This window comes from Ammospiza caudacuta, chromosome 1 (assembly GCF_027887145.1).
Source record: "Ammospiza caudacuta isolate bAmmCau1 chromosome 1, bAmmCau1.pri, whole genome shotgun sequence".
Taxonomy (NCBI): Eukaryota; Metazoa; Chordata; class Aves; order Passeriformes; family Passerellidae; genus Ammospiza; species Ammospiza caudacuta.
Window position 1 is genome coordinate 89,667,898 of NC_080593.1, and position 14,835 is coordinate 89,682,732.

The 14,835-nt window shown below is 40.9% G+C and overlaps 1 protein-coding gene across 1 annotated transcript in view; it reads right to left on the reverse strand.

The window, feature by feature from the left end:
• MOCOS (molybdenum cofactor sulfurase) overlaps positions 1-14,047 on the reverse strand; it is a 207,621-nt gene extending 193,574 nt beyond the window's left edge. Inside the window, exon 1 of the mRNA XM_058805961.1 lies at positions 13,831-14,047. Within this exon, the coding sequence (XP_058661944.1) occupies positions 13,831-13,966 (136 nt within the window). The 5' untranslated portion in view covers positions 13,967-14,047. The remainder of the gene's footprint in view (positions 1-13,830) is intronic.
• Between the last annotated feature and the right edge of the window lie 788 nt (positions 14,048-14,835).

Consider the following 14,835-nt stretch of genomic DNA (forward strand, 5'->3'; position numbering starts at 1 on the left):
CTGAGGAAGTTTGTTTCCACATGGAAAGCAAGTATTCCTCAATATTTTGTACAGACACCAGATATCTGGTACTTTGCCTCCCCAGAAAATCAGGATAAAGTGAACCTTGTCAGATCAGCCATTGCACAGTGTACACAGAGTATTTTATTTTTTACTACAGAATAAGCTACAGGGCTTGTCTTTCCCATTTCTTCTGACTGAGAGGCAAGAAGAAAGGTATTAAGGGCAAAATTTTTTCCCTTGCCTACTCTGTGCTCTTTTTCCCCTACTCCCCCCTTCCAATTTGAAACAGTTTTCTTCCTTCTCCTATGAAAGATGATGCTTTGTGTTCTCACCACAGTGACAGTAAAATTCACAGATTTAGAGAGACACCCATCTATTTATATTTTTGTCTACATTTGTATATATACACACATTGTAATGACTGCTCAGTGGAAAGACAATAAGAAATAATCAGTTTTGATAGAAATAGATTCTTCCCCACATAATTTTTTTCCTGTAGTGTTTCTTTTTTTTCTAATATACTACTGTCTACAAGCCAGGAACCCCAGCCAACATATATCCAGAGACTATATGTTAGACTAGACTGCTGTTTTCTTCTGAATCATTCCACATGGAATACACAGTGCAGTGAAGCAGACTCAACATATGCAACCCTGGCTATATCTCACTTGAATTAAAAACCTAAACAGTAAAGTTTCTCCACTAGATTCAGCTATTTCTGCTCTACAACTAAGGGGAAATTCAATCTACAGTAAAAAAAAACAAACAAAAAAACCAAACCAACCAACTATCCACTCCCCCCCCCCAAAAAAAAAGAAGAAAAATAAAAGAATACCCAAACAAAAAAACCAAACAAAAAAAGGAGACATGTTCTGACTAGAATGACCCCAAGTTCTGTAGCTGGATTCAACCAATCAAACAAACACCACATACACACAGAATCTCTTATACTAAAGTAAAAGACCCAAGAGATTCCCTTCTATGCTTCACCCCTCATACCTAGATTTTTATAATTTTATTTTAAATATCAGTTTTAGGTATTTGAGAAATTCTCATGCTATTTCAATACATGTAACAATCCAAATAATTTTTAAATACACAATACATTCTCTAAACATAAAATTTAGGAAGCAGTTGAAGAAGTGGGAACTAGGCAAAGACAGGTGTTCCCCAAAATTTCTGCATACCCCACTCTTTTTAAATCATTTCAAATGCAAGACTGAGGAGAAATCATTGTAAATTAACAGCTACTTGATTAGGTTAGTGCCTAATCACATTCCTACAACTGGAATAAATGAAAACAAAAGTGATGGCTACTAGAGGCTGAATACAACAACAAGGTATCCAGCATTCAGATTTGAAGATCTGATCAGACACTTTTGGAGACATGACAGCTGTCATGAGATTATCTGGTACTGTTTCTCCCACTTCAGTGGGACTGAAGTTTATCCAGAAAGCATTGCAGTGTAATCCTTGTGACACTTTACAAGTACACCTATCCTTCTGTGTACTTGCAGAAATGAAAGAAAAAGCGAATAAAGTTCTGATGGTAACAGCCCTTTAATCTCACAGGAGCTGTCACGCTCAGTGATGCAAAGCCTGGATAATCGACTGAGTGCCTTCCAACAAGTGTTACACACTGCGAACTCGACATCCAAAGGAAAGGAGGTTTTCATAGGTTTTTTTTTTTTAATGGGTAACTTTAGCACCCATGATCTAAAAAGCCTGATTTGCCTTTCATTATTGCTAATCAGGATATAAATATTCCAACAAAAGCTGGTGTTTTTAAATTTGACACTGGGGAGGCTGAAAGGGGAAGACTTATCCAAACCTTGAAAAACACCAGACTGAAAGGAAACTCACAAGAATAAAGTCTTGAACTAACTCATTAGAATTTATACTTTTTCATCATTCATGAAGTACTCAACCTCATACTATTACAAGCTTCTAAGGACAACCAAGAGGATGAGTTGTAAGAGAGAGAAGTAGATGGCTTCAGTCCCTAGAGAGCATTTTACTCTGGGCATCCTCTGGGCAAGATGATATTGAAAAACAAGGAATGGAGGGATGATTTATTTTTATGCAGCCTACATCTCAAGGAGGCTGCCCTCAGTGCCACATGAAGGGTTTCTCTCCTGTCCTCCAGTCTCTCCCAGTGGATCAGCAGAAGCTGGGGCCGTGTCAGTGCTCCCTGGAAGGCAGCCCTGGTTCCACAGCCCTGTGGTGCTGTGATGCTTCCTGTGCTCTGCAGATGAGCTTCACCAAGCCTCAACATGAGGCAGCTCCTAACAATCCCATCATGACTTTCTCACTCATTCACAGAAGTTTGGTTTCTTTCCAATCCATAGTTCATGACTGAAGATCAGTTTAAATTCTATTTTCCAAACAAATATGCTTAGGCCTCTACAGAAATAAAGGATGGAAAGTTTAAAGTTCAACTTTAAAATAAGCTTTTGAACTTACTATTGACACAGCTCTTTGTGACAGGAATAATGAATATTTTAAAACTTATTTTTTGACCAAGACATCTGCCCCGTTCCCTCTTCTTCATGCCCTACCCCTTTCTTCAGCTCAGGGTTTTTACAGAGGCTTGGAGGAATGTAACTGAAGTGACTCAAACTCTTGATCAACCCTTTTGAAGGAAAATATTTAACAGCAACAAATCCTAATTGTTAGTATCTGAAAGAAAAAAGGTGCTTCCCAAGGAATAGACTTTCTTTATGTTGGAATTACAGTTGCAGTGTTCTGTTACAGGAGAACCACTTCAATGCATGGTAGTCTCCTCCATGCTGTAGAGCCATTAGCTATGTTTGAGTACATCAACAGCTGCTATTCTAATTGATGAAAAGCTAAATTTCCATGTAACCCAAAATCAGAACCTTTTCTCTTTCTGCAGAGGAAAAACAAATCATTAATGTTCTGATCATTAGACAAGTTAACCTATTACTCTGAAAGTGACCCTGAAGGACAAAGGACAGATAAAGCTGCTGGTGCTATGACTTTTTAATAAAATTCCAGTTTAGAGAGTTTCACCTGAGCATGAATTTTGAATAGCTTTACTGAAATCCACAACTCATTTATCAAAAACCCCTCAGATTTATGGCTGTGGTTTCAAGAAGACCTATATCAAAAACAATGGGGAAGGGAAGGGAAGGGAAGGGAAGGGAAGGGAAGGGAAGGGAAGGGAAGGGAAGGGAAGGGAAGGGAAGGGAAGGGAAGGGAAGGGAAGGGAAGGGAAGGGAAGGGAAGGGAAGGGAAGGGAAGGGAAGGGAAGGGAAGGGAAGGGAAGGGAAGGGAAGGGAAGGGAAGGGAAGGGAAGGGAGACTGATTCTCACCAAGACTCCAGCTTTGCAATTTAAGATTGGATTTGGGGATATTTAATATATACAGAAAATCATTTTCCTTTTACAACTGTCACAGTTTTCTCCCTTCTGTATTTCTGATCTTGGTGAGTTTGGAGTGATACTAAGACAAGTCACAGAAGATATGTTGACTAAAACAGTAACGACTTGTAAAAAGAGGGCTTCATTTCATTACCAGAAAATAATCTGTCAGGGACATGCACCTCAGTCACACCAGAAATGGAAAAAACTAAATGGAAAGGAGTTTGTGGGTCCCAATCACATGGGCTGCTCTGTCCCCAGAAAAAGTGAGCTGCAGTGTAGTTCAGAGGTGTCACACACTTATTTACTTAGTCTCTCTTAAAAGTACACCTTCTGAGTTATCCCTTAAAGGTTATTTTTGCATTTTAATGTCTCTTGCATGCAATTTCATGCTACCCAAATCATAGCTCACATGGTTTTTAGTTTATTTCTTATGTAGTCCAAGTCATCCAAGTCACTTCTGATGAATTTAAATGACACATATTTTCATGCACTTATAGTGGTATTAAATAATCTCCTTTTTAGAAGGGCAAAGAATCCTCCTGCATTTGTGATATCAGGCTGTCTTGGCAGCATTGTACCTGCCACTAAATATCCATGTTAAGGAAGTAAGAACAGGAACATTATCATATTGCTACACTTCATGACAACCTTCCATGATATCAAAGAACCGTAGAATTTTTAAGGTTGGAAAAGACATCCAAGATCATTGACTCCAAACTGTGACCAATCCCCACTTTGTGAACTAAAGCACAGCACTGTGCCACAATCCTGTCATTTCTTCAACACCTCCAAGGATGGTGACTCTGCCACCTCCCTGAGCAGCCAATTCCAATTCTTCGGGAATTAACTCATTCATCAAACACTTCATTTGTTGTGAACACAAACTCTATGACCAACAACTACATACAGTTTTGTCTGAACATTAGTTTGGTGAGCTTCCCAGCTAGGCATTACCAGCAAGTTTGTGTGTGGGGAGGAGAAAGCAACATGTCTGTGGATGGTAAAAGCTTCTTTTTCATGCAGTCTTTCATTTTGGGCCATTCAGTCTGCTAGGTAGGGAATTCTTGCTAGGTATCCACTTTCATTTAGCTTTTTTTATCCAGTCTCATGAGAAGGCAAGGTGCATTATCAAAGCAAATTGTCCATCACAGCTGAGACTGGGGAAGGTATTATGAAAAGAAATGCCACTCTGCTCACTGGGCTTACACACGCCTAAATTGATTAAATATATAAGAAATACTTTCCTAGTGTGTGATGAATCAAAGATGATGACAGATTTAAAGAAAGTTGCATTCTGCCAGAGCAGCCAAGTAACATTTTGTTTTTAGACAATTCTAACTGTTTAACATTAAAATAAATTATAGGCAGGCATACAAATAATAAAAATGCAACTCAGAAACACATTTAATAAGCTATACTCCTCAATAAATTGGGAAATGTATGGCACAGCAGATGAAGAGAGTATTTTACTCAACAGCAGTACAAAGTTTTTTTCTTCCTTTTTTTCTAATGAAAGGCAACATATGCTGGAACCCGTTGCTGATATCATCAGTTCCAAATTACTGAATTATGACATCTTTAATGTGCTGTGTGACATGAACATAAACATTTGAAAAATCTTGGGCTTCAATTTCTTCCTCCGGAAGAAATTAGAGGAGAAATTTTCTGATGACTGTGTAACTTCACCTGACCCATTCATAAGTTTGAAAAGGGGTACACACAGCGATATTTGGTGTTTAATTGTGCAGTAATGAAATTAATTCACACACCATTAATTTAATTAATGAATATTTCTTCAAATAAGCTTCCTGTCATCTTTCCAAATTTTAATTTGGAACATTATTCTGCACAGTGGCAGAAGAAATAAGCTTAGTTGTATAATGATCCCTCACAGCTAACGATGTCACCAAAATATCACATCCTTGTGATCACATCTCTCTTTTTTAGGAAAACCCCTGTCCAGTCATGCTCTTAGATTTCTTTTAAAAGCATTTTAGATCCTGGTGCTCCAGGGACTAATCTGAATGAGCACAGAAAGATCTGTTTCTTACTTCTCATGTGAGAGCCGTATTCCCGTGGCTGCTACAAGGAACCATGAGTGAGTCAGGACGATGCTGAAAGCAAGATGGAGAAATAAAAGACTGTGGAGGAGTAAGCCTTGCCTCCCAGCTTAATACATGTATTTCACATACTGGGGGGAAAAAGAGCAACTTTGCACTTTCCTGCGTGCCACTCTCTCAAGAGCTGCCTAGCTGGGGTCACATCCCACTGCAGGCATCTCACAGACCATCACTTCTCTACAGCAGAGCAGAAGGTGAAGGGGCAAAGAGCACAAAGGCACAGGATCTATCTGGGCTGATAGAAATAATGGCAGGAGCCTAACAACTTGACTCACTAGCAATTAAACTAATTAAGTCTGACTTTTAAATGCTTTGTGGCCTGTCTTTACACCTCCCTGCCCTACTATACCTGTTTATCTGTAACTCTGACCTCACTGTCCCACACCTTCAGTCTTGACACCATCCTTTTCCTAATTGTGACAGAAACCAGTCAGTGGTTCTCAATATGCAGATGTGGTAACACTAATAGCATGATTAACTTCAGAAGAGAAAATAATTATACCAACTCCAAGCTGACATATTCCTAAAAAGAATTTTATTTTGTTTCAGTCCCCTTTTCAAGTTCAGTAAGCAAAAAAAAAAAACCAAAAAAACAAAAACCCCACCTTCAAAGTATTTTAGTGTCACAGTGTCACACAAAGTAAAAGATCTGCATTGATGGCTTGGGCCAACAACCACGAGTTATAAAAAGCCTGAGGCATTTGGACACTCCTCCTACTTCCTAAATATCCTCTCAGAGTTAAGCATCCTACTGGCTTCCCGTTCTCCAAACATACTGGGCTGTCTACACATTTATCAATCTCATATCACCGCTTTTTACTATGCAGTGTTCTGCAGTATGGCTTTGCTAAATTCAATGACAGTGTCTTCACATCCAAGGAATGCCTCTGCAGCATTCCTCTGATCCCAGGCATGCAATGAATCAAGCTGATCAACAAAAGCTGACCTCTCACCTCTCCATTTGTCTGTTTGTCCTTACACAGGGAACACCCCTGAATTCTAACAAGCAGTGCAGAAATGGGAATTCCTACCCTAACATCTTATGGAAATTTCAAGGGCATCAGATTCCAGGTTCTGATTTGGAAGAAGAAATTCCAGTATAAGTGCAGGAACACCAGAAGCAGATCACTTCTGCTGGAAACATACATAAACACACTCTTTAATTAATAATCTTATATTTAACACTAAAAGAAAAAATTAAAAATCCATGATCACACAGAAACATATAGAAATAGGCTAAAAAGAAATCAATACACATCTCACATACAGCAACATCACAACAATCCAAGAGGACAAACAGGAGAATTTAAGAGGACGCAAAGGCAACAAGAGGAAGAAAGGTGCTGGTACAAACAGTAGAGCCACAAGCAACACCAAAGAAGACTCCGAGCACCTGCAGCCCTTTATTATTCTTCAATCCAGCCTTTTATACCCTTCACCTTACATGCCTTACACCTGTGTGCCCTCTGCACCCTTTGGTGATTGGTCAGCACACCTCAGCACTCCATGTCCCGTTACCTTCAGTGCTGCTCACCTGTCCTGCAGCACATTGGGGACGAGGCTCCACCGCAGCCCCACTCCCAATTAACACAAACTGTGTGCCTTCAGCAGAAAGCACCACTGATGTGGGATTGTGCAGGAAAAAGGCACTGGTGCTCTTCCAATTCTTAAGTAAGAGATAAAAAGTATCTTGTGCTCTTCTAAGTAGAACATCTGCCTGTTTCAATACTTTCAAATATTAATATACATCTTGTACAGGCATTAATTTAGAAGATAATGTATCTTTTAATTAAAAGTGCAACTTTTTAGGAAATGGGTGGCTGATACCCTGCAGCATCTATGGAGTTCCATAAATTATCTTCCCAAATCTAATATTTTTTCACATCTACATATTGACTTTAAAAAAATCTCATGTCTATATATGATTATTCATTCTTGTAAAGAATCTACTCCCAACTGATTAACTGTTTATTTCTAAAATACCACTGAATATTTGGAATTCATGTCACCTGTATCAAGTTTAGAGAGTTTGGGGCTTTCCTTTCCTGCTCCACATTTCTTTTTTTTTCCACTGACTGAACTTGAAAGTAACTGAAACTGTTTTCCATGCTGAAATATTACAACGACAATATCATTGACTACTCTTCATTTAGAGCTATGTCCATCATTAACAGCAACTGAAAGATCAGTCCTGCACAGAGTAGACCATCTTATGAACCCTGAAATGCAACATAAGGAATTCCTTAACACTACTTGTTACTTCTGTGTAGGCAGAAGAAAACATCTGAAACTAACACACAGATATTGTTACTGCATTTGGGAATAAACACGCTTTATGCTCAACACATGCTTCCTCTTTGATAGCAGTTCTATAGATAAGAGCTAATGTATATAATTGCGGCTGACCTGAAATCACCACGAAGCGTTAAGGCTTTACATGAGCATACATATTTTTATTTTTACAAAAAAAATTTCATTAGTTTTGCAGCTACACTTCCCATACTACAGCTTCTTTTCACAATTACCTTCTCCACCCACTGAATGTATCTTCCCAGATGCCTTCTAGTATTTCAGACTGTCCAACAGCAGCTTCCTTTGATAATTTTTTTCTTTCTTTTCCCCTCCAAATAAAAATAAATAGGCACTTCACAAAATCAAATCATATTCTGGTGGAGAGGCTACAGAGAATAGGAGCAGGTTACCAGAGATCTCACAGCCACTGAGGAGAGCGAAAGGGCCTCAACAGTGGTAGAAAGAGGAGTTCTCAGCTTTAAACATCAAATGGAAAGGTTTAGAAGATTTTCTATCTGTTCAGGATGAGCTAGAGATGAGGAAATTCAGACTTTTTCTCCAGAACAGTTAGCATCTCTTCTAGGCTACATGGGATCTTCCAGTGAGACAACAAAAAGCAGTCTCATCCTTCCCTACACACTGCTTTTGCTGCCTTTCTGTGGGAGACGCAAGCACTGGATTAACATTAACATATGCCAGTATCTGTATGTGGGAGAAATAATTTGTCCTTTCTGGAGATGCTGTCTCAACACTGGCCAGCAATGGGTGGGTGTGCTTCAGGGAACTCACAGTAAGCACTGCTCCTGACCATAAAATGGCACAGGCCTTGTTTCTGGTTTACGATAGTCTTCAAACAAAACTTAATTAAAATAAACTTATCCGTCACTATCAAACTGGTTTTTACAGAATAAGATCAAATTTGCCTCCTTGGTCAAAGCCCAATACTGCTCAAAGAACTCAAAGGTTTGCTGAAAACTCAGTTACTTAGTATTCAAGAATAAGAAAAAACTGAGATTAAAAGGAAAAGATTCATCCACAGATAAAAATTATTATTAGTTAAGAAATCAGCAGAGTAACACATATAGAAGATAGCTACCAGATTGAACAGAATGGTCTTACAAAAAGCAAAACAAAACAAAACAAACAAGCAAACCAACCCCCCAAAATAAGTCAATTTAGGATGCAAAAGATGTTCTTTTTTTTTTTCCAAAATAAAGAAAAAGCCTCAGGCACAAGACTGGTAGAATTTCTGGTTGACAAGGCAAGCCTACATTTGCAATCAAGAGGTGAGCATGACTCTCGAGGCTCACAGTCCACTCATCTTCACAAGTTTCATAAAGTGTGAGCACCAGTTACCTATCAACAAAATTACTCTGAGTTGACACATCAGAATGCATTTCTTACTTTTGAAGTTCACCCAAAAAAACCTAGATTACCCTAAAGGTGACAAAACAGACTTTTCTGTTCTCAGAGGACAGAGATGAACTTTGCTAACTGAGCTGCTGAGGACTTAACTGCAGCACACAGAGATCTGCTTTTCACATTCTTTTACTCAGAGGAAAAGTCGCCATACAAATAATTACCAGCCATATGAGTAAAAAAGACCTATTTTTGTGTAAGGTCAGATCCAAAACCCAGCTGTTTCTCAACTGAAGAGTATAATAAGCCCTCATACAGGTGACCAGTTCATGGGACATCATTGGAGTCTCAAAGACACAAAGGCCAATTCTGTTACTCAAAGCTCAGTCTGCCTTTCCTTTCTGTTTAACAGACAAATTTCATTATTATTGTTAGTTGTATGTAATCATACATATCACAAATATTCATACTATTAAGGTAAGGCATGATGTTGAAGTACAGGCCAGTGACCAATTTGACATTTAATGGGACAGTCCATCTCAAGCTCACCTAAAGACAACCTTCAAATAGCCAGTATCCCTTAAAGAATTACCTGATTCCTATTACATCCTGTTTTTTATTTGGAGGATGGATATCCACTGCTTAGTGCTCTTGGAAAGCTCCCACTCAACTACCACAGCTATATTAGACAAGAATACTGGCACACAACTTAAAATGGAAAGGTATCTTGTGATTAAATGCTGTGTCCAAATCACATGTCAGCTTTTTCTTTTTTAAAACCATGATACAAACTGAAGCTGGTATTTTCCTTGCTCTGATAAACATCACAGAAGCATATTCATCCCCATTACTTAACAACAGAACCTATAAACTCCTGCTGATTTCTCTATCCGTTTCTAAAGCACAATTTAAAATCCTACACTGCAGATAAGGGTATACTGCTCACAAGATTAAAGTCAAGGTCACATATTGCACATACGCTGCTGCCTGTGAAACAGCGATCTGTTTCACAGACTCCACATATATTTTTAGAAAGGGCTGCTCTAGTCATCAGCTAACAGCCTTTGAATTACAGAAGCGAAGATAAACTTTGGCTTAAAAGGGAAAATGTAAGTCTTCTGTGCCAAAACAGACAGACCCCTGCTGATTTAAGGAAGTAAAGTAGTTCTTTTTATCTCTTCACAAAACCTGAAGGGGAAATCCCCAACACACTGAGAATGAACCTTACTTTCCTTCTGATGGAGCTAAGAATGAAACTCCCCAAGACATGATACAACCACAGGTGGACCACCTTTGAGAAATGCTGGCTTCACAGTATGCCTGGTAGCTAAGCTGGTGCTCCCTCCAGACATCTGTTGCACCTTCTGCTCAACAGGCACCTGTGCAGCTATTCATACTAAAGCTACGACAGAAGCACCAGCACCATGTAAGAAATGGTCTGTAACACAGAAAAGATTTCTGCCTCCCCCAGAGAACACCATTTGCACAGTATGTCATTAGTGGATGCCACAAAATATTAGTAATCAGAAAAAGTGAATACATTGATATGCAATAATTATTACCACATGAGGCTCATAAAAAGATGACACTTCCTAAATCAAACATTAGGCTTAATTCATGGGTATCTAGAAGGGGACTCAAAAAATTCTGTTCACACAAAATGTGAGCAGCAAAATATGGATTTTTAACCAAAAAATGACCAAAAGATGTTTAAGGTATGCCCCAAATAAACAGGGCACAGGCTGAGAGAGTGAGGCTGTTCAGCCTGGAGAAGAGAAGGCTCCAGGGAGACCTTGTAGCCCCTTCCAGTACCTAAAGGATGATTACAGGAGAGGTGGAGAGGGGATGTACTCACAGAACAAGGAGGAATGGATTCAAACTGGAAGAGAGAAGGTTTAGATTAGCTGTTTGGAAGAAATTCTTTACTACAAGGGGAGTGAGGGACTGAAACAGGTTGCCTGGAGATGTTGTGGACTCCCCATCCCTGAAGGTGTTCATGGCCAGCCTGGGTGGGGCCTTGAGTGACCTGATCGAGTGGAAGGTATCCCTGTCCATGGCAGGGGGTTGGAACTAGATGATCTTTAAGGTCCCTTCCAACCCAAACCACTCTATGATTCTATGATTCCTGTTAACTCCCTAAGATAGCACATGTTCTCTTTTGCCCAGTGGAACTAGTTAAGATTGGCTCTTTACTAGAAGGGACAAAACTACAGCACCTTTGTGCAGTAGGGAGACACAGAGCAGAGATCAATACCATGAATAGGTAGAAGTTCATAAAGTGAATCACTTTTTGTACAATCAGGACTTAGCCAAAGAGTTGATCCAAGGCCACCAGAGATGTAAAACTTCTGCCTCATCGTACAACCTGCATGTTCTGGCAGGCCACTAAAAATGCTTGGGCAGCTAAATGCTAATTTTTGTAAGTCACTCAGAGAATATTCCTTTATTTACTATTGCTGCCACCAACCTGTATATTAGTCACCCTTTGCCTTTTTTCTGCAAGACAACAAAATTGAGAGCTTTAGAAGACTTTTCATTACATCAACATCAGTGTGTTGAGGCCTTTGGTAAGTGGGAGTACACAGCTAAATAAAAGGAGGACAATAAATAAATAAAATCAGCATGCTTCTTGTCCACACTGCTCTGCTGTCAGCCAGCTCCTGAGCTCCTGGAGTCTGTCCTGGACTAGTACAATTAGTCAGCTTTGAGACCAAGAGACATGTTAGGCAGGGGACACTTGGTCTAGGAACCTGTCCCTGGGCACCTTTCATTTAGCACTGCTGGCATCACTTGAAGGCACCAGTTCCTGACCAGAGACGTGCCACTGTTTTTCAGACAAGAAGTCCCAGACAGGACACCACATGCATGCACAGCAATCAGTTACATTTCCTCACAGACACCTAGTTTCCTCACAGAGGCGACAAGCTTGCAAGATGAATGGATGGCAATTCATTAACTGGATAACACGTTAAAATTCCAAGGGGGAAATCAGAAGGAATTTGCAACCTAGGTCACCTTAACATAGGTGATCACATGATTATGTAGTTTCAATTAGCTAACATTACTGAAGATTCTATTTTATACCCTGTATTTGTTCATCTCTTTCTCGAAATATACTAAGTTATCTACATCTTATTTCAGCAGGCTGCAGAACTCAGAAGACTACATGAGCAAAAACATTTTTAAATGGAGAAAATTTCCTAATGCTCTGCCTTTGCAGTAACCTCCCTTTGGGAACTAGACTAACCCATCAGACATTATTCATTAACAGATACACTTTATTTCAAAGCTGGGGAGCCTCTGAGAAACAAGCCTGATTCTTGGGAGTTTTAAAAACTCATCTGCTTAAAGGCCTAAACAATATTTCAGTAACAAAATCGCCACTTTTCAGAATTTACGCCTAAATTTTGGAGAAGAAACTTCTGGTGTTCAAACTTTCACTGATGTAGCTACTACGTGTAATAATACACTGTGACACTGACTTACTAAATCTTCAAGTTCTTTAAAGTGCTGCTGAAGTTTTTTTCACATTCCTCTAGAAGCCAAGTATACCTCCATTCAATCTAAACACCTGCGCATGAGAAAGCCCACTCCTGTATCCAATCACCAAAATTCAGTGAAATTACAAAAATAAAAAGAGCAGCAACACAAACCTCTCCAGAGAAAGAGTGGCCTAAATAACAGTTATAGGGCATCCAAACTGATGCTAGTTACTCCACTCTCTACCTGGGGCTTTTTGTCGTAAGATTTCTGAAGTGCCAATACCATAAACTGTCACAGACATGTTTTATGAAAAATCCTTTCCATAGGATTTTTTCTCCTGAGAAGCTGAGAGGCCTCAGGAACAAAAAGTAAACAATGATTATCTGCTGCTGTGGAATGCAACAGGTGGATTATGTCGTTGTTTCTAATTAATGGTGAATCACAGTCCAGCTGTCTTGGACTGTCTCAATCAGTCACAAGCCTTTGTTATCATTTCTTTTTCTATTCTTAGCTAGCCTTCTGATGAAATCCTTTCTTCTATTCTTTTAGTATAGTTGTAATATAATGTGTATCATAAAATAATAAATCAGGCCTTCTGAAACATGGAGTCAACATTCTCATCTCTTCTCTCATCCTAAGACCCCTGCGAACACCATCACAATAAGCATTGATACTTCTTTAAACCAGACAAATTACTGTCATATAATCATATAACCATCACGATTATATTTGAAGTAGTATGCACAAGGATGTTTAATGCTGGGGGGATAGTAACCTATAAGAGTAAAAGTAGCTCACAAACACCTGTCTAACTATAAGCTTTCACTAGAAATGGGTTGATGTACTATTATAATGTCTCTCCTTCACCTCCGAACTCCCCTCTTCATATCCATATCGAAATCCTATTACTGAATCCATGGCACCTTTGAGGCATTTGTGCCGGAGGGAGGAGGACAGGGACGATCGGGAGGAGAAGGAGGAGAGCGAGAGCTGCCCCTTGTCTCCTCCCCGAGCCGCAGAAATCACTGCAGCGAGCGGAGCCCAGCACTCGCTGCCAGCGTCCCCGCCCCTGCCGCCGCTCCGTCACACCAGAGCGCTCCGTCCCGCCCGACGCCGATCCGAGCCGGGACTGGCCCGGGCCTCCCCGCCCCCGGCCCGCCCCCGGCCGGCCGGCCCGCCCGCGGTACCTCGCAGCCGGGGGAACTCGCGGTCCCGCAGCGCCCGGAGCCCGTCCCCGTGCCCGTAGCCGTACTCGCAGCCGGCGGGGCGGGCGTCGAGGAAGGCGCGGAAGGAGAGCGGCTCCCCGGCCATGGCTCTGGGCATGCAGGGCCCGGCGCGGAGAGCAGCGCGGCTCCCGCCCCAGCGCAGCCTCCGCGGGCGCTGCGCTCTGGGCCCGCTCGGCACGGCCCGGCCCGGCCGGTCTGCTCCGCTCCGCCCGCCTCCCGCCCCGCCTGCCCCACATGAGCCGGGGCCGGTCCGGCCGCTGCTGAACCGGGCACTGGGGCGGCGCAGGGAGGAGTTTCCCGTAAGGAAGAAGTTTCCCGAGGCGCTCACAGATCTGTTTGGAGGTGGCAGCAACAAGTGTGCCCTCCTGTTGAGGCATGCTGTTTAAAATACTTCATGGAAATCTCTCTCCCCTAAAATTTTCCAATTCAAGCTCAGATTTTCCTCGATGTCTCTTCCATTGCTGATAATAGCAGAGGTCGCTTTCTCACACCTTGCACTTGGGGTACAATACTCGTGCATCACGTCGAGCTGGCTCATTTGGCCATGGATGCTGTGTGGCCAATGCAAAGTACCACGGCCCAAAGCCAAAGCTGTGGAGTGGGCTGGTCACCAGGAGTAGAGAGAACAGGACTATTCTCCCGTGTAAAAACCATTCCTGAAAAATCTTCTGCTTTGTCAGATACACCACAACCATATACATAATCAAAAAACATCATAGCCAAAGGAATGTGTTTGTTGAGAGTTTTTTTTTTTTTTGTTTGTTTGCTTTGTTGTTTCATTGTTGGGTTTTGTTTGGGTTTTTGTTGTTGTTTTGTTATTAATTTTTTCCTGACATACTACTCACAATGAATTTTTCTACTTCCTGTTCTGCAATCTGCAGAGCATTAAATGACCTCCAATGTTAGTCCAATACCAAAATAAAACTGCACATATTAGGATGGACCTACATCCAAAAACTGGTAAGG